The following is a 20,877-nucleotide window of genomic DNA, read 5'->3' as shown; positions in this document are numbered from 1 at the left end:
TGCGGGTAAAATTACTTGGCAAGCAAAGCAAGAAAATTATTTCCTTGAACAAAGTCTTTTTGGTAGAAAAGTTTATCGGAAAGTATCAGACTGTATTTTTTAGGTCAGAGAGCTGAGTTGTACAAAATCAAAATCAGTATTAATTCCTAAGAAATAAGAATCTGAGAATCTATTAGGATAAAGAGGACTGGCGCTTCGTCTTCTTCAAAATAGAAGTAAATGCAGTTCACTCACTGGATGATAAATATTGAAGAACCCTTTGCAGGTAGGAAGCCTGTAGTTCTCATCTATACTATCCACTCCTCGAATAGTGAGAAACATACCAATTGGAGATCCCAAGGCAAAGAAAATCTCTGGTTCAAAGTCTAAGGAGTTGTAAACAACAGAAACCTAGAAAGGATCAGAAAACAATGAAAGATGGTCATTCCAATGTCATGTAACACAAAATTCAAAAGTTCAAACTGGAACTGCACTTAATTAAAAGCATCCCAATATAGCTGATGCCCCTCAAGGTGTGGCTTCAGTGCTGATAACCAGTCACAGACAGCTGCTGCCAGCTGAAAAGGACCAAAAAAGTTCCTTTTGAAATCTTTACATACTAATACATCCTGTGACTATACTTTTACTTACTGTGTAAAGAAGTAAGTAAGAAGTAAGTAAAAACCATAAAATATAGTGTATGGAAGCATTATATTCATTTTAGTTATAAATGTGGTCAAAACTACAGACTCTAGAATCAAGCTGCCTGGGTTTGAATCCTGACTCCATTCCCCACTGTGTGACTGACCTTGAGCAAGTTTCTTAACCTCTCTTGCCTCCACCTCAGTTTGCTCATCTGTAAAATGGGGATCATAACAATGCCAAACTCATAATGTGGTTGAAAAATAAATAACCTAATCCACATAAAGTGCTTAGCATATTTTAAGCATCCAATGACTGTTACTTCTATTATAACTACCATCCTCATTCATTAGGCTTGTTTCTTTCCATTAGAAATGTGAGCGTAAGCTGTGACAAAGCGAGAGAGTGGCACGGACGTATATACACTACCAAACGTAAAATAGATAGCTAGTGGGAAGCAGCCACATAGCACAGGGAGATCAGCTCGGTGGTTTGTGACCACCTAGAGAGGTGGGATAGGGAGGGTGGGAGGGAGAGAGGGAGATGCAAGAGGGAAGAGATATGGGAACATATGTGTATGTGTAACTGATTCACTTTGTTATAAAGCAGAAACTAACACACCATTGTAAAGCAATTATACTCCAATAAAGATGTTTAAAAAAAAAAAAAGAAATGTGATTTATCCCAGAAGAGCTCGTTTGGGGGAAACGTCTCAGTTCACTGAGAACTGCCTAGAGTGAGAGAAAGCACCCACATTCGGACAGCACTCTATAAGTTACAAAGCTCTTTTGTTTGTTGCTCAGTGACAGAATATGAGTCTTCATTTTAGTATCCTGAGAATGAAGAACAATGAATGGCATAATCCAAGTGCATGACAGAGGTCCACTGAGAGCGAAGGGCATGGCAGGAACCCTTGTTCCCGCTTATCAGACGAAGACAGTGAAGCCCAAATAGGTGATGTCACTTACCCAGGAGCACACAGTGAGTGGCAGAATGAGGATTTCTAACTCCCAAACCAATGCTCTTTCTACAAACTAGGCTGCCCTTCTAACAAAGTCTAGACTTCACATCCCTTTGTTTGCCCGTATATTTGCAAATTCAATAGTTTCTGCTACTGATGAGGGCCACAAAATACTCTCAAGATTATGTATCTTCCCCCAGTTCCAGAAAAAAAAAAAGAGAAGAAAAAACAAAGTTAAAAAAAATTATAAACTGGAAAAAATATTTACATCAAGGGGCCAATATCCTTAATATATAAATTGTTAACTATCAGTAAGAGAAAAGCAACCCAATAGAAAAATAGGTAAACCAGCACCTCACACACACACAAAAAAACCCCTAAAAACTAGGCGATAAAACATCTAACCTCTCTAGTGCTCAAAGAAATACAGTGAGGTACAGTTATCAAAGATATATATGAAATACTAAAAAAAAATTAAAATCTATTTTCATGTAAAAAATTATTTCTTTAGAAGAAGTTACACAAGTAAGAATACTACATATTTTTAAAGGAGAATGATAATATCAGTACTAGTCAGGGAGAGGAGAGAGAGGCAATCAATCTTATAAACTGCCAGTTGGAGTACAAACCGGCACAACCTTTCCAGGGGCAAGCAGCAATAACTATTAACATTCTCATGTGCACGTCCTTTGGCCCAGCTATAAATACTTCCAGTTATTTAACTGAAAGAAAGATTAAAAATGTACACGGAAAATTGGTTTAAAACTGTTTATCACTGGATTGCTTAAAAGAATGAAAAATTGCCTACATGTCCAACATTATGGGTTGAATGTGTTCCCTCCAAAAGAGAAATGTACCACTACCTCAGACCTTACTTGGAAATAGGGTCTTTACAGCATTACAGTGGGCCCTAAATCCGATATGACTGATTTTATTATAAAAAGGAGAAATCTGGACACAGAGACAGGCATGCGCAGGAAAGATGATGTGAAGGCAAAGGGAGTCTGCCATGTGAAGATGGAGGATTGGAGTGATGCACACAGAAGCCAAAGGATGCTAACAACTGCCGGCAAACCAACAGAAGCTAGAAAGAGGCAAGGAAGGGTGCCTCTACAGGTTTCAGAGGAAGAAGGCCCTGCTGACACCTCAGTCGCGGAACTGTGAGACAGTAAGTTTCTGGCGCTTAAGACCACCCAGTTTGTGATACTTTGTTATATGGCAGCCTATTATAAAATAGGCTTTGTATTAGATGATTTTGCCCAGATATAGACTAATGTTAAGTGTTCTGAGCACGTTTAAGGTAGGTGAGGTTAAGCTATGATGTTGGGTAGGTTAGGTATATTAAATGCATTTTTCACTTTGGATATTTTCAATTTACAATAGGACATAACCCCATCGTAAGTCAAGGAAGTCAAGGAAGATATGTATGATATTCTAGTATTTTCCATTTTTGTTAAAATATATATGTAAATATATGCTCAAATAAAAGTGTAGAAGGCCTTGTTCAAACTGCTAATGGTGATTAGTCCTGGTTAAGAGATTTTTTTTTCCCCTCTTCTTTTGCTTAAATCAGTATTTCTTGGCTTTCTGGCAATGAATGATGCACACTGTGGATTACCACAACACTTTGGGTAACAAAGGAGATGGCATGTGACCTGGGCTGAGTAAATCAAACCATGCCCCATTCCCCAGGCAACAAGAATTGGTCCAGAATGGACTTGAGACTCAAACGAGGTCAAATAAAATCCCTCCTTCAAAGTTTCCTAATTGGACCTATCGGGGTACATTCCTTTACCTCTTATGGTAATAAAGCTATAAGGAGATGAGCCCAGAGCCACTGACACCCACCATTCCAGGTTCACTGGAAGAGAAGGCCAACTCCCAGGGAGAGGCAGGCGGGTGAGAGTGTCCTGATGGCGCGGAGCCCCTGGTTCCACAACTCTGACATTCCAACCTTCACAGGTAGGTGAAGAAATACCTGCCTTTAATTTGCTAGAATCTGTTCAAGTTTGCTCATGTTTAAAAAAAAGACATTTTTAAAATGCAAATTTTGGGGCTTCCCTGGTGGTGCAGTGGTTAAGAATTCGCCTGCCAATACAGGGGACACGGGTTCAAGCCCTGGTCCGGGAAGATCCCACGTGCCGTGGAGCGACTAAGCCTGTGCGCCACAACTACTGAGTCTGTGCTCGAGGGCCCGTGTGCCTAGAGCCCGTGCTCCGCAACAATGGAAGCCACCACAATGAGAAATCTGCACACCACAACGAAGAGTAGCTCCCACTCGCCACAACTAGAGAAAACCCACACGTAGCAACGAAGACCCAACACAGCCTAAATAAACAGACAGATAGATAGATAAATAAATAAATAAAATGCAAATTTTATGGATGAGTTAGGCTTAAAAGCTTTAACAGGCTACAGCAAACATCCAATAACATTTCCTGCCTTCTTTAAATCAGTCATGAACTCACTTAAGAGAATGGAACCATATAAACAACTATAAATATACTGAAAGTAATATTGTCTAAAAAGATTTTAATACTTTTAAGCCATTGAGAAACAATATATCATTAAATGCAGCATTATCAACTACTTGGTAGGTTTTTATAGGAATATTTCCCCCAGGGAAGAATTATGAGTAATAAAAAACGTAAGTTGAGGGAATGCAGCAAGCATCTCTCACAGAAGTTTAACTATATCCTGAAAATAATTTTCTAACCATCACCACTTCCATTGCTAGTGGCTAAGACACTAATGCTATAAAATTATGAGGGGTGAAAAAAATTGAATAAGGACAATTTCAAAAGCTAGGTGATATGTTCAGTACACATTCAGTCCCTCATTTCGAACATTGTGAAAGAAGCATACAATTTTTATTAAGAGAAATTCAGTTTTCTCCCCCCGACCAAAAAAAACTGTTGAATAAATATTTAAAGAATCTAAAGCTAACCCAAATAATACAGATACGTGATTCCAACATAAAATACATTGCCCAAGTCAATACGTTAACTTACCTGTCCAGTGCCAACTTCAAAAGACTCATAATCAACGTGCACAGAAGAAACGCAAACTCCGAGTGGGAGTTTCCTCTTGGACTCATTAGATTCTGAGGGCGGAGAAGCCATTTCTTTAGCTTTCTGAGCACTTTCCTCTTGTCCTTTTGTCGAAGCAGCCATCACTGCCTTCTTTTCTGATGCTTTTTTCTGTTCCTGTGAAATACCAAATTTTCATAATAGAACTGGGGGGAAAAAAGTTATCAGCTATCACTATGAAATATCTATATCAATATTAAGGAATGATTAGTAATTTCTTAGGCATAATAATGGTATTGTGATTATTAGGGAAATGTCCTTTTAGATATACATACTAAATATTTATGGAAAAAAATACCATGATGTCTATAATCTACTTTAAAATTCTTAAGAAAAAGAAAATTAAGAACAAAAGCAAAATGTGGCAAAACAGCTACAGTTAAATCTAAATATTTGCTATTAGTATATTCTTTGCTCTCCACTTTTCTATGTAATTTAAAATTTTACTAAAGTTTTTAAAAATGCCAACTTCTTCCTTTGTGATCTCAACTTTAGCCAGATAATTTAGAAGTACTTTATATAACTGTAAAATATATACTTCCTATAAAGACGTGTAACTTAAGAGAAATTTATTCATTCAACATCTTTACACCATTATGTCTACACGGAGCCACTGACAAATTTTCCTCAAAAGCATTCTGGGAAGAACAGATAAACACACTGTGGTACATTCATACAATGGAATAACTATTTAGAAATAAAAAGGAGTAAACTGCAAATAAAACAACAATTATATGAATTTCAAAAACACTATTTTGAGTAAAAGAAGCTAGGTACAAAAGAGTGTACAGTGTTGGTTCCATTTATATAAACTTCTAGAACAGGCAAAACTATCCTATAGTGATCAAATTCAGAATAGTAGTTGTATGGGAGGGGGAGTGGACCAGAAAGAAGCATGAGAGAACTATCTGAGTGACAGAAATGTTCTAGTTCTTGTTTTAGCTGGTGATTACACAGCCGCAAAAATTGTCAAAACTTACTGTAGTGAAAATCAAGATCTATGCATTTCATAAATAAGCAAAGAAAATTCTTAGGAGCGTCTCTAGATCAGGCGTACCTCTGTAGTAATGAGATAAAATCTGCTCGTGTGGGTTTGTGATCACACCCTGATACAGCAGCAACAATGTCAGGGGAATGTGAACAACCATCATGGTGGATTCATTCACTGGCCCTCATTCCCCAAGCTGTGAATGACTGTGTTAAGTCTCTGTTTAAATAGCTATTGACAGGAAATTCCCTGGTGGTCCAGTGGTTAGGGCTCGGTGCTTTCACTGTCGTGGTCCTGAGTTCAATCCCTGGTTGGGGAACTAAGATCCCACAAGCCTCATGGCGCAGCCAAAAATTAAATAATTAATTTTTAAAAAAAGAAGAGCTACTGACAGTGCCTAAACAAAACAGCTGGCCAAATTGGTCTTGTCTATCAATAAATTCCAAATACTAGAAAACCTGGAAATAAGTCCAATTGGTTAATTCAAAGGCAATACAGAATAAAGAAAACTCTCCACCAGCCAGCTGGGAACTGATTCCACCATTAAAGTCTTGGAAGGCTTCGTTATCTCTGCCCTTTGGAGGAACCACAAGATTAAACCTAAAACCCAAAATGAAGAACATGTTCAAGGTTCTTCAGTTTAAATTTGCTTTCTCACTTGCAAGTACCTCCCATTATACTCATAGAACTTAACAATCTAAATTGTTAAGAGGGCTGTCTAAACAGATCCTCAACTGTCCTACTGCGAACTGCTGTTCTGTTTCCCCTCCTAGACACATGCTATAACTTTAAAACAAAGTGAGCCAAAATACACATACTTGAGTATCAATATTCCCAGCACTAAAAATTATTCCTTTTCAAAGGAAAATGAATAAGATGGCTTACAAAGGGGAAAGAAAAGCTCAGGCCACAAATATTTGACCTCTTTATTAAAATAACAAGCTAACTAACTTTGGTTCCATTATTTCGGTTACACTAAATCAACAGGACACACCATTTTATCTTATTATTGATCTGGCAGCACCTTGTTAACTAGGAATAACAGAGCAATCAATGGCAACACGGCTGAGAAAGTTTCATGGTTCATCCAGAGGCAATTACTTTTGAGTTTAAAAAATAAGATGACTTTATAGTTTTACTCCTTTCAAAATATTCTTATAATGCCATTACTTATATATCCAAGCTACTACAGGAGCCAAAACAGGCTCCTTCTAGAGATTCTTCAAGAACTATAGAATACTTTTCTACTTTTTTCCTTTTATTTACAAAATAAAATCAGGGACAGATGTAGGACCTGGAAACATAGCTTCTCATTTGTTCTTTTTGTGTTTTTACAGGCCTGTGCTTCACTGATGTGCACATGGAGATGAACATGCTCACACTTGGAGAACACAGGCTGGCGGAAAGGAACAACATTGGCACGCTTTCATCATGGTTTTGGTGTGACCACTGTGCTCACCAGAGATGTTGCCTTTCAACTCAATCTTCACTGTCGCCTTCAATCAACCATCAAAAACACTATTTCTGTGTCTAAAATGTGTTTTCAGTTGTACCTTTCTTTCCCATTTCCTATTATACCCCTATCATCTCTCAATCAGTCACTGCATAATTACAGTGACTATGCCCGGAGATTCCTAACAGCCTCTAGCTTCATCCCCTTCCAACTCCATCCCCGCACTGTAACCAAGTGAACTCCCTAAAACACCGGCCCAGTCATGGAACTGCCCTCATTGCTCCACTGACCTACAGCAGTGGTTCTCACACCATGTCCCCTTAGAACTGAACCAGTGGTTTACACTGCTGCTAAAAATGTGGCCCAGTTCTCACACACACACACACACACACACACACACACACACACACACACACACACACAAAATTAACGTAAAATTCAAGTTGATAACAGAATTGTCTCAACTTTAAGATTTGTTCCAATTGTTTTTTCCTTTAGTACTCCTTATCAGCCAGTAGGCCCTAGCCAACAGCAAAAGACAGCAAATATTAATGGAAAAACCAGGAAGGAATCAATATGTCTAAAAACTCACTTATTATAAGCACATTTGCTCATGGTTGAAATTTTATGTGACTTACAGCACATAGTTTTCAATTTTAACATTTCTGAAGTAAAAATTAAACTTTAGACTAAACAGATGATTTGGTGCTAAATCATAATTTGTGATAAAAATTAATAAGTAAGCATTTCATGATGTTAGTTTAAAAGCACCATGACTTTCACAGCCATAAGAACGTGTTTGCGGACCACTCCCTCGTAACTGAAATCTGCCACATCTGCCATTCAGGCCCTCAGAACCCTGTGCTCTACCTTATTCTCAGCTCGACTGCTGTTTCCGCTGCAGAAAAACACTTGCCCACTACCGGAAGGCCATTTCCCCTGGCCCTACCCTTCCTTCAAGCTCAAGTACCAACACCTTGGAGAAGTCTTCTCTCACCAGCCCCAGCCCATTCTCTCCCGGGCAGGCCTCACCTGGCTCTGACAGCACAAGCAGCACTGATGCATCATCTGTGGTCAAATCTCTCCCCCTAACTAGACAGCATACCCTCAGTTCATCTCCAAATCCCAAGAACTCAGCACATGCCTGATCTAAAACATATACTCATAAAATACAGAACAACTCAATTGCTTAAGCTAATCATAACAAATCAGTCCTATGACTTTACAGTCATATTACATATAAAGAAGTGGCATATGTTAAGTTCCAAAGAAGTAACACAAATTAAAGAACCACAGAAGTTCAAAAGATGGAAGGATCAACGAAGACCATGTTAATATAATAAAAATAAAATAGCCACCCTAAGTGCTACCTAATTTTTCTAAGTATACAGAAAATCTCTGTAAAGTTAACTTAATGAAAATTAAACGAGTTATTCCCAATAGTTTTATTCTTTTGAAATGTTTTCTAGTTGTTGCTGTTATTGCTCTGATTTGGATTGTTGACAACTTTTTGGTTTTGGTTATTAATTAATGAAATGTATCCGTGTTCCTTCTTATCTCTTTAGATGGTGAGAAGGACTGGGAGAAGAGAAAATGCGCTAACATTTATTGGATGATAAGCTACACATGCATTACTTCATCCTCACTGCAATCCTATAAGGAAGGCATTATCACTCCCGTTTTATAAATGAAGGAAACCACAGACCAGAAAAGTTAAGCAAATTGCTCGTGAATATGTAATTAATAAGTGGTTGAACTGGGAATCAGGGTGACCAAGTCATCTTTTTGTCCAGGACTTACCCAGTTGTTGCACTGGGAAATTCTCAAATACCAATTCTAAGGCTAAAAGTCCTTCATCCCGGAATTTGCTCAGCCCCAGGAAAACCAGGAATTGGCATTTAATTGGAATTTGAATCCATTTCTGGCTGACTCCCAAGTCAGGCCTTCCATCAACTCCATTACTGTGCCCTTGGGCAGGGAGCACAGTAGCTGACCTAACCATGATGGTATTAACAAAAACTTCCAAAATATAAACAAGCTAGTCACAGATGAGTTTTTTCTTTTAGGTGCAGAGATGAACTTTACCAGTTTGGCTGCTTTATGTTTTACAAAGTTAGCTATCTTCTTCCTGGGTCCAAGTGGTATCCCCATTTCCTTCAGGTCATCCACTGTACACATAAGCTTTAAAAGAAAACAAACAGCACATTAATTAGTCAATCTAATGATATATGAAGTGAAATTTAAAAAAAGGAAATTATGAAAAGAAACCGTATCATCTAAAGCAACTGAATATCCAATTTGTTTAAAGTTAATTTCTTTTCTGTCCCCAGCCTCAGGTAATTTTTTTTAAATCATGAATTAATTTAGGTTGTAAAATTTTAGGCCTCCACATCTAAGTCATTCTTTTAATTTTTTTTTGCGGTACGTGGGCCTCTCACTGTTGTGGCCTCTCCTGTTGCGGAACACAGGCTCCAGACACGCAGGCTCAGCGGCCATGGCTCACGGGCCCAGCCGCTCCGCGGCACGTGGGATCTTCCCGGACTGGGGCACGAACCCGTGTCCCCTGCATCGGCAGGCGGACTCCCAACCACTGCGCCACCAGGGAAGCCCCATTCTTTTAATTTTTAACAGAAAATACATGCATGTTGTACAGAATTCTTTCCTCATACACAGGAAAAACAATTTTAGACAAAAATGAATCAAACTATCATCAGTTCCTATTTCCCCTCATCCTGGCCACATAGTATATTAATATCAAACCCTTAATATTCTTGCCAAACTAATAGGTTAAAAAAACCTCACTGCACTTTTTTTTAAAATAAATTTATTTATTTATTTATTTTTGGCTGCGTTGGGTCTTTGTTGCTGCGAGCAGGCTTTCTCTAGTTGCGGCGAGCGGGGGCTACTCTTCATTGTGGTGCGTGGGCTTTTCATTGCAGTGCGCGGGCTTTTCATTGTGGTGGCTCCTCTCACTGCGGAGCACGGGCTCTAGGTACGAGGGCCTCAGTAGCCACGGCGCACGGGCCCAGCACTTGTGGCTCACGGGCTCCAGAGTGCAGGCTCAGCAGTTGTGGCGCATGGGCCCAGCCACTATGAGGCATGCAGGATCCTCCCAGACTAGGGCTCGAACCCGTGTCCCCTGCATTGGCAGGCTGATTCTTAACCACTGCGCCACCAGGGAAGTTCCTCACTGCACTTTTAATTTATATTTCTCTTAAGAGTTTTCATATGATAAGAAGTCATTTGTTATTTTCTGAATATCATCTGTTCATATTCTTTGCCTATTTTCCTATTGTGTTGATGGTCTTTGTGTAACTAACTTATAGAAACTTTGAATAATAAGAAAATAAACCCTTTGTTTATAATGTGTGTTGCAAACAGTCTTCTTAACCTTTTGTTGGCCTTTAGGTGTTGTTTATGCCATCCCCTGCTATGCAATTTTTTTTCCATTATGGCTTCTGGGTTTTATGTCATACTTAGAAAAGCCTTCCCAGATTATTAAAAAAAGTTCTCCTGTTTTTTCCAATTTTTTTTAAACGTTTAAGTCTCTGCCTTATCTGAATGCACTGTGATGTAAAAGTGTTTAAATCTTATTAATTTTCAATCTCATACAAAGGAAAAACAATTTTAGACAAAAATGAATCAAACTATGATCAGTACCAGAGATTCCATATCAATCTTTTCCTTTTCAAAAGTGCTAACGTATTCAGAGAGGCTAAGTGCTTCCAGAGTTTCTTGCAAAGTCAGGACTTCTTCATTTTCAACATCAAGGTCACAAGACTCATCCAACGTCAGCTTTGGCTCTTCAGGTATCTTTTAAAAAAAAAGTTGGGAGAACGTTACAAAGTTCCCATAAAATGTCTTCTGATCTATGGAAAAATCTTAATTCTGTCCTATACACAAATCATAATTTTTGGCAGTTTGCTATCCAAAGTTTGAATATTCTGAAAAAGTATATAAATTTAGTAAATCACGCATGCTCCCATTTCCTACAATAATTTACTTCACATTTTTTAAAGAAACCATAAACTGTCTCTCACATTTAAATTTATAATACATAAGGAAGACGAGTGAGAAACTCAAATAATGAGCTCTATGATTCCACTGCACTCCTAAAGCTCAGGGTATTTTGTTACATAGAATCAGTTCAGATTGTGGAAAACTCTTCAGCTCCAACTCTGAATCTAGAGGTCAATTGGGCCATACCTGCTTTTCCTGGAAATGTGGCTGCTTCACAACTCCATTAGCAACAGCTAAAGGCTCAGGAGACTTTGATAAATTCAAATCTTTTTGATTAGACAGGATGTCAAACAATATTAAAGAACCTTAAAAAAAAAAAAAAAGCATTTTGCTTTATAATGTACTAGGTGCTTTTATAACACTAAATAAATTCTCCTCCTTTTTTTTGTTCAAAGTCCCAAGCAGAAGTCACATAAAGTTAGATGTTAATCAAGATCTGATAATAAATATTCTTGTTTTACCAAGTAGTAGAATAAATTAAAATATAAAGCATTCCTAGGTAACATGAAAGGCAAATAAGGCAGAATGTAAACTCAAAGCATTCATTTCTACCCTTTATAAAACTTAAAATCTATAATTCTAAGTCTTGAACTAACAATGTCACCCACATTGAAAGCAGGGATGACTCAACAAAAATTGTATTTAAAATGTGGATATTTGGAAGTTTTACCTAAACTGTGACCAGCAACAGAGACCCCTCCTTTGAAGTCTGGGTTCCGACTCATGAAGAGTGCATACAGACGGTTTATCTCCAATCCCACTTTCTCCACAATCCTCTGACAGTAGATGGGGCTGTTGTAAAATAAAATGTCTAGCAAGGTTTCATTAGTAAAGTGACGAAACCGACCAATACTTGGTAAAGTGATTTTCTTAATATTCCTGTTCAGAAAGAAAAAGAAGTATGTTTAGTCAGTAAGCACCTTAAATTTATCGGTTTCTAAAAGTTTCAATTTTGAATCCTGAAAATACACTAAGTAAAAAAAGATCCCACAGACTAATTATGAGTTGATTTTATAGACAGTTACTGTAAACAAATCAAGATAAACCAAAAAAGTTGTCATTTGTGCCTATAACTATACTATGAACTTGGGGATTCTCTGAAGTTATCATACAAAATAAGGCCAAAGCGAAGATTTTTAATTTATTTTTAAAGAGGAAAGCCTACTCTTCCATTTTTCTTCCAGTTTACTGGAAATCAGGATACCTGACAAAAATTGTGGGTGGCCAGGACAATAGAGAATGTAGCAAGAAGTAAAAAAGGAGCTTAATGGAATGAGAATCTCTCCTGATTTGAGAATGGCCATACTTCAGGAATACCCAAAGAGAGAGAAATCACCCCCATAACAGGGCTTCACATGGAGAGAACAGAATGTTTGTAGCGTTAGTTTTATTAAAGCATGTGCCCTGAAACATCATGATGTTCACTAAAATCCAAGTATGTCATTAGCCCTGTGTCCCCAGCATAAATATTTTCTAAATCTGTGCTTCCCAACTGGAAGCATTCCAAATTGAGTGGAGGCATTTTTAGTTGTCACAGTGCCTGGTAAGTGCTGCTGGCATTTAGACTAAGGATATTAAATGGCCTACAATACACACAACAGTCTTACATGACACAGAACTGTCCTGCCAGAAGAGTCTCCACTGAGAAACAATAATCAGTGGTTCTCAACCAGGGGCGATTTTATCCCCAGGGGACATCTGGCAATGACTAGAGACATTTTTGGTTGTTAAATTAAGGGTAAGGTCGTGCTACTCTTATCTAGAGGGTAGAAGCCTAGGATGCTGCTAAACATCCTATAGTGTACAGGACAGCCCCATGTGTGAACCACTATAGATCAGTATTCTAAAACCAGCTTAAGTTTCTTAGATTCTCTTAAATATTTACAATAGGAATACACACATACGTATGTACGTATATATGTGCATGTGCACACACACACAAAGTAGCACATAAACTTAAGTGTTTAATCATATGTCAGAGCAAGTATATAAAGTTTTTAAGTGTATCTGTTGAAGTCATAATAAACTACTTTATACTATAGTTTAAAATTTGAATCTAAGTTTGACTAATCTGAAAACCAAGCTATCAAAATCCACAAACCTGTCAACACCGGTGGCATCCCCACCCAAGGAACTATGCCAATGAACCGGAAGGAATTCCACTCTGCTTACTTTCCGATCATCTAAAGATTTCTTGAAATGTGTCTGCAGCAATTTGAGAGAAACCACCCTAAAATCATCCACTTAAAAAAAAAAAAAAAATTTTAGAGAAATGCAAATCAAAACTACAATGAGATATCATCTCACACCAGTCAGAATGGCCATTATCAAAAAATCTAGAAACAATAAATGCTGGAGAGGGTGTGGAGAAAAGTCAACCCTCTTGCACTGTTGGTGGGAATGTAAATTGATACAGCCACTGTGGAGAACAGTATGGAGGTTCCTTAAAAAACTACAAATAGAACTACCATATGACCCAGCAATCCCACTACTGGGCATATACCCTGAGAAAACCATAATTCAAAAAGAGTCATGTACCAAAATGTTCATTGCAGCTCTATTTACAATAGCCCAGAGATGGAAACAACCTAAGTGTCCATCATCAGATGAATGGATAAAGAAGATGTGGCACATATATACAATGGAATATTACTCAGCCATAAAAATAAACGAAATTGAGCTATTTGTAATGAGGTGGATAGACCTAGAGTCTGTCATACAGAGTGAAGTAAGTCAGAAAGAGAAAGACGAATACCGTATGCTAACACATACATATGGAATTTAAGAAAAAAAAAATGTCATGAAGAACCTAGGGGTAAGACAGGAATAAAGACACAGACCTACTAGAGAATGGACTTGAGGATATGGGGAGGGGGAAGGGTAAGCTGTGACAAAGCGGGAGAGAGGCATGGACATATATACACTACCATACGTAAGGTAGATAGCTAGTGGGAAGCGGCCGCATAGCACAGGGAGATCAGTTCGGTGCTTTGTGACCGCCTAGAGGGGTGGGATAGGGAGGGTGGGAGGGAGGGAGACGCAAGAGGTAAGAGATATGGGAACATATGTATATGTATAATTGATTCACTTTGTTATAAAGCAGAAACTAACACACCATTGTAAAGCAATTATACTCCAATAAAGATGTAAAAAAAAAAATCAGGGAAGACAAATTAACTTGATTAAATTTTCCTAGCTTGATTAAGTAGTTAGCAATTACCTCTTTTATGCCAGTATTTTTTATAACACAAACTTTTCAAGAAAAAAAAAAAAGATGACAAAATCAGTCCAGAAAAGGAAAAAAACCAACCTTTCGGAAGTTCTTGTTCATGTTTCATTATTTTACAGGAATATATAAATGACTGAAAATCATTAGCTCAACTACCATTACTGGGAGGCAGAAATGCACTGTGGGTAGACTCTGGAATCAAATTACCTGCTCCAGAACCTACAGACCGTGACATGGGAGAGGTTAACTCATCCTCTGGGCCTCAGTTCCTCACCTAATAGTAAAGATAACAGTAACAGCACCTACACCCCAAAGAGTTATTGTGAGGGTTAAATGATACAACTCATGCAACATACTTGGGACATACCAAGTATTCAATAAATATGAACTATTACTACAAACATAAAAATAAAACTTCCAAAATTTAAGTAAACCAGGCAGATTCACAGTTCCTTTAAACAACTTCTCACAACTAATTCACCATAAATCAGTTCAATGCACAGGTGTTCCTAGTGGCTGGAAGTGCTCAGGCAGAGGTTGTCAAAAAGCCTAAATTATTTCCAAGATCCCTTCTAATTCTTCACAATCTAGGATTTTATGAGTTATAAATGTCATAAGAGCAAATGAAGTACAAAGTAGTATTGCCCATGATCATTTAAATCTCCTCTTACAGTCCCTCAGCCAACAGTATACAGCTGGAAACCATCTTAAAAATGAAGGTTTAAAAGTTCTAGTAGTTCTCCAATCATTTCATGAAATGAAGTGACTAACGCTTACCACATTCAATAATGCTTCTAAAGCGCAAGTCACACACAGGTCCAATGCCATGCACCATGAACACCAAATGGTCAACCGGAGGCATTTCCCCTGCAAAAGAAAGAAAGACAGACATTCATCCATGCATATATACATACACACACACACACACAAGCTGGGGACTGTTTAGGTTTTCTTAATTGAATAGCAATATTCAATACCCCTTTTGTCATCATAAACTTGCCAAAATCAGATGAACGCAGCTCAAAGTCCACCTTTTGGCAAATAACAGTGAACTAGACCAAGGAGTGGAGGAAGCAGGCCATTTCTGATCCCAGAAGCTATGAGCCAATGACGATCATCAGTTTTGTACCTATAGAGGCTCCATAACCTTGTAATTTCTTCAGAACTCCCCAGGGCACTAAGCCCCACATGGAGATTCCACTTGTCAATATAAAACTTCAAAATCTTTTCCCAAAATCCTTCTCTGTGTTAGATTCACACATACTATACATGAACATTTCCAAGTTAAATCTACTATTTTACTCTGGTTATTTCATACAGATTCATAATATGAGTACATTTATTTCCAAATCCTGCTCACTGCCTGTTTTTATAAATAAAGTTTTATTGCAACACAGCTAGGCCCATTTGTTTGCATACAAATGCTTTCACACTACAATGGCAGAGTTGAGCAGAGATACAGCAGAGTCTGCATGGCTTGCAAAGCCTGAAATATTTACTACTTCGCCCTTTGCAGAAAAAATTCACCACTCCTGCACTAAAGTAATACAAACTAGTTGAGGCATGACAAAACAAGCCCAAAAATATTGCCCAAAGCCTAGTTTCAACAAGCAAAGTGCTTCTTCACAACAATATATATTTTAGAATCTATATTACATGGTTTGTGCACCTTCAACAGAATTCTAAATTAAAGAACAAACAGATATAAAAGTAATAAAAAGGAAAGATCTGTGCCAACCTAGCTGATTTCTGCATGTTATGGCAGGTAATCCTAATAACTATTTCCTTTTTTCATCATTCTAAAATAGAGAAGTCTAAAAATGACCTTAGTCCTAAACAAACTGTACGAACCATCAGGAATTTCATCAAGGTTATCATCAACTCCACGCTTTACAACCCTGGGCCTTGTCTGTCCATCTTGTGTGGTCCCCCATTCATCTGGCACTGATGAGGGCTGGAACTGAACAATAACCTTCAAGATACAAGAGAAGGATTATGACAGAACTCACTATCAAATTCATTCCCACTATAAGCTAAATACATAATAAACTACTTCATAGTATAGTTTATAATCAGATACTTGTACTGTTCCTCCAAAATCAATTTTGTAACAGTCCTGCTAGCGTTCAGTAACCATTAAAACTAAGTAAATCAATACCATTATTTCCAATGCTTATGTTGGAAAATAATACAACTAAATCAGAGGTAGTATGCCTTGATTTAAAAATATAACAAACAGGGCTTCCCTGGTGGCGCAGTGGTTGAGAGTCCGCCTGCCGATGCAGGGGACACGGGTTCATTCCCCGGTCCGGGAAGATCCCACATGCCGTGGAGCGGCTGGGCCCGTGAGCCATGGCCGCTGAGCCTGCGCGTCCGGAGCCTGTGCTCCGCAACGGGAGAGGCCACAACAGTGAAAGGCCCGCGTACCGCAAAAAAAAAAAAAAAAAAAAAAATTCAGGTTTACACATAAGAAATAAAAGAAGTAGAGGAATCCTTGTTTTATAAATACATATAAGGCAAAATCCTCTAAATTAACAACGTGCAAATTCAATTTCAATGTCCAAAACGGATTTACCTACCACTTTTCAGGAAGACATATACTATTCTGTTAAATCAACTGTATTAAATTTAGTCCAGTGTTACATGGAAAAATCTCAAATAAACAACCTAACCTACCATCTAAAGGAATCAGGAAAAGAAGAGCAAACAAAGCCCAAAGTCAGCACAAGGAAGGAACTAATAAAGATCAGAGAGCAAATAAATAAAATTGAGACCAAAAAAAAAACACAACAGGAAAGATAAATGAAACCAAGAGCTGGTTTTTTGAAAAAAATTAACAATATTGATAAACCTTTAGCCAGGCTTACCAAGGAGAAAAGAGAGAGGACCCAAATAAACAAAATAAGAAATGAAAGAGGAGAAATAGCAACTGATACCACAGAGACACAAAAAAAACCATAAGAGAATACTATGAACAGTTATATGCCAACAAATTGGACATATTAGAAGAAACAAATTTCTAGAACCATACAACCTGCCAAGACTGAATCAAGAAGAAACAGACAATTTGAACAGACCAATCACTAGTAGTGAAACTGAATTTCTAATAAAAAGAACTCCCAGCAAACTAAAGTCCAGGACCAGAGAGCTTCCCATGGGAATTCTATCAAACATATAAAGAAGAGCTGAGAAGCTGATACCTACCCTTCTCAAACTATTCCAAAAATTGAAGAGGAGGGAACAGTCCCAAATTCATTCTATGAGGCCACCATTACCCTGATACCAAAACCAAACACACTACAAAAAAAAGAAAATTACAGGCCAATATCTTTAATGTATATGTAAACAGTGTCAACAAAATATTAGCAAACCGAATCCAACAATATATAAAAAGGATCATACACCATGATCAAGTGGGATTTATTCCAAAGATGCAAGGATGGTTCAACATTTGCAAATCAATTAATGTGATACACACATTAACAAAAGGAAGGATTAAAAATCACGATTATCTCAACAGATTCAGAAAAGCATTTGACAAAATTCAACATCTATTCATGGTAAAAAAAAAAACTCTCATCAAAGTTGGTACAGAGGGAACATATCTCAACATAGTAAAGGCCATTTATGAAAAAACCCACAGCTAACAGCACACTCAGTGATGAAAAGCTGATCATATTTCCTCCAAATTCAGAAACAAGACAAGGATGCCCACTCCTGCCACCTCTATTTAACATAGTATTGGAAGTCCTAGCCACAGCAGTCAGAGAAAAAGAAATAAAAGGTATCCAAACTGGAAGGGAAGAAGTAAAACTGTCACTATTTGCAGATGACATGACACTATATATAGAAAACCTTAAAGTCTCCACCAAAAAACTATTAGAACTGATAAATGAATTCAGTAAAGTTGCAGGATATAAGATTAGTATACAGAAATCTGTTGCTTTTCTACACACTAAAAATGAACTATCAGAAAGAGAAAGCAAAAAAAGACAATCCTGCTTAAAATCTCATCATGAAGAATAAAATACCTAGGGGGAATTCCCTGGTGGTCCAGTGGTTAGGATTCTGGGCTTGCACTGCCAGGGGCCCAGGTTCGATCCCTGGTTGGGGAACTAAGATCCCACAAGCTGTGCAACACAGCCAAAAAAAAAAGAAGAATAAAATACCCGGGAATAAACCCCAATGTTCATAGCAGCACAGTTTACAGCAGCCAAGATATGCAAGCAACCCAAGTGTCCATCAACAGACAAATGGATAAAGAAGATGTGGTACACATACACACACACACACACACACATACACACACACACACACACACACACACACACACACACGATGGAATATTACTCAGCCATAAAAAAGCATGAAATTCTGCAATCTGTAGCAACATGGATGGACCTAGAAAATGTGTGTAGTGAAATAAGTCAGAGAAAGGCAAATACTGTATATCACTTTATTTGTGGAATCTAAAAAATAAAACGGATGTATCAATAGATAGCAAAACAGAAACAGACTCACAGATTAAAAAAAAAAACCAAAGTAGTGGTTCCAGTAGGGACAGGGAAAGGGGTAGGGCAAGATAGGGGTATGGAATTAAGAGACACAAACTACTACGTATAAAATAGGTTAGCAACAAGGATATATTGTACAGCACAGAGAATTATAGCCATTATTTTGTAATAACTTTTAATGGAGTATAATCTGTAAAACTACTGAATCGCAATGCTGTACACCTGAAACAAATATAATAAGTCAACTATACTTCAATTAAAAAATAAAATTAATAGTTTAACATTAACCTTCCACCCCCCCCAAAAAAAAGAATGCATGCAAGATGATATGTAAAATTTTGTGTGCTTATATAAAAAACAAAAGTTAAAAAAAAAAATTAAAAAACAAAAGGGTAAGTGTGGTTACCATTAAGAGGCAAAACTAGGGGAATGCAGAGGTAAGAGGCTTTTGTTTTTCATTTGATACCCTTTTATACTGTTTAAACTTTGATGGCATATGAATGTTTTTATTTTTACTTATTTTAACATCAGTAAGGACTATAGAGGTGGTTAGAATATAGGTTTTTGTTTTTCTTTTACACTTTTCTGTAATAAATAGCCTATGTTCTGAGAAACTACCATATTACTAGCATTATGCTAAATGCTTTTGCATAAATTACCTCACTTCATCAAAAATATGACCCTGGGAGGTAAATCTTATTTATTGCGAGTGAGGAACCTGGAGCTTAGAGAGATTAAGGATGGTAAATGGAAGACTCTAAACACCACACCCAATATCTTTAAAAAAAGAAGAAAGGTTTCCAGAGATGATACAAATAAAGAGGAAGAACTTATTTTTACTTTAAAGGTTGAAACAAACCATCATCAAGGGCAAGGTAGGCAAACTATTGCCTGCAGGTCAAACCTGGCCCACCACTTGTTTTTATAAATAACATTTTATTGAAAATAGCCAGGTCCATTGGCTTACATACTGCCTGTAGCTGCTTTCAGAGACTACACGGCCTACAAAGCCTTCAATATTTACTCTCTGGCCCTTCACAGAAAAGTCTGCTGAGCCTGGATCAAGTACAAAAAATTATCAAGCTTAACTTCAACGATGCATACTAAGCTTCAGCTACTGTGTTACCATAAACAGAAACTTCATGAGACAAATTTAAATTTCATTTTAGTTTCTATCATTGATATGAACTGTAGTAAACTTAAAAGCAATGCACTAGTTATAAATATATCCCTACTGCAGAGTAAAAATGAACATTTATCAAACATTCAGTAAAATAATTATTTTTAAAAACCTAAACACTTTAATATCTTAAACAACATCACTACCTTTGGATTGTGCATAACAATTGTCTCCCCACTCGGAAACTCTAATCTGCGGTGCCACTGATTCGTGGTTACAGCTTTTTTATATTCAGCCTACAAGGGAAACAACATATGATCCAGTAAGACAAATCTATTAAGAGAAAGTGTGGAAGAAAATTATAACTATGATAGTAATAAAAATAATAGTAATAGCAGCTCTCCTGTACTAACTGGCTACCATACTTAATATCATTTTACATACAGTACCTCACATAACTGCTCTCAATCAGCCCTAAATAATATTGTCCCCATTACCTACAGGTGAAAACCAAGGTTTAAACAGTCTATTAATTTCCTAGGGCTGCCATAACAAAGTACCACAAACTGAGTGGCTTATAAAAACAGAAACTTATTGCCTCACAGTTCTAGAGGCTAGAAGTCTGAAACCAAGGTGTCAGCAGGGCCACATTCCCTCTGAAACTCATAGGGAACTCCTTCCTCGCCTCTTCCTAGCTCCTGGTGGTCTGTCAGCAATCTGTAGTATTCCTTGGCTTACAGACGCATCACTCCAATCCTCTACTTTCACATGGCCTTCTCCCTCTATGTTTGTCTTAACATGACTGTCTTCTTATAAGGATGCCAATCATATTGAATTAGGGGCCCACCCTACTCCAGTATGATCTCTTCTTAATTATATCTG

The 20,877-nt window shown here is 37.5% G+C and overlaps 1 protein-coding gene and 1 non-coding gene across 9 annotated transcripts in view; one reads left to right on the top strand and one right to left on the bottom strand.

Moving 5' to 3' along the window:
- The window catches only part of SEC23IP (SEC23 interacting protein), a 58,167-nt gene that overhangs the window by 23,579 nt on the left and 13,711 nt on the right, over positions 1-20,877 (bottom strand). For all 8 annotated transcript variants that reach the window (XR_009535988.1, XR_009535987.1, XM_060125817.1 and 5 more), the window contains exons 5-14: positions 20,202-20,291; positions 16,213-16,333; positions 15,139-15,228; positions 13,234-13,375; positions 11,803-12,011; positions 11,319-11,437; positions 10,773-10,925; positions 9,198-9,293; positions 4,594-4,788; positions 235-390 (exon numbers count right to left, since the gene is read on the bottom strand). Coding sequence is in view for 6 of the 8 variants with exons in the window: in XM_060125817.1 (XP_059981800.1) it covers positions 235-390; positions 4,594-4,788; positions 9,198-9,293; positions 10,773-10,925; positions 11,319-11,437; positions 11,803-12,011; positions 13,234-13,375; positions 15,139-15,228; positions 16,213-16,333; positions 20,202-20,291 (1,371 nt within the window). In the remaining 2 variants the exon portion in view is untranslated. The remainder of the gene's footprint in view (positions 1-234; positions 391-4,593; positions 4,789-9,197; positions 9,294-10,772; positions 10,926-11,318; positions 11,438-11,802; positions 12,012-13,233; positions 13,376-15,138; positions 15,229-16,212; positions 16,334-20,201; positions 20,292-20,877) is intronic.
- Positions 18,404-18,476, top strand: TRNAA-UGC (transfer RNA alanine (anticodon UGC)). Its single transcript has one exon. It is a non-coding gene; the product is annotated as a tRNA-Ala (tRNA).

Source organism: Lagenorhynchus albirostris, chromosome 16, assembly GCF_949774975.1.
Source record: "Lagenorhynchus albirostris chromosome 16, mLagAlb1.1, whole genome shotgun sequence".
NCBI lineage: Eukaryota > Metazoa > Chordata > Mammalia > Artiodactyla > Delphinidae > Lagenorhynchus > Lagenorhynchus albirostris.
This window is presented reverse-complemented; position numbering and strand designations above follow the sequence as displayed.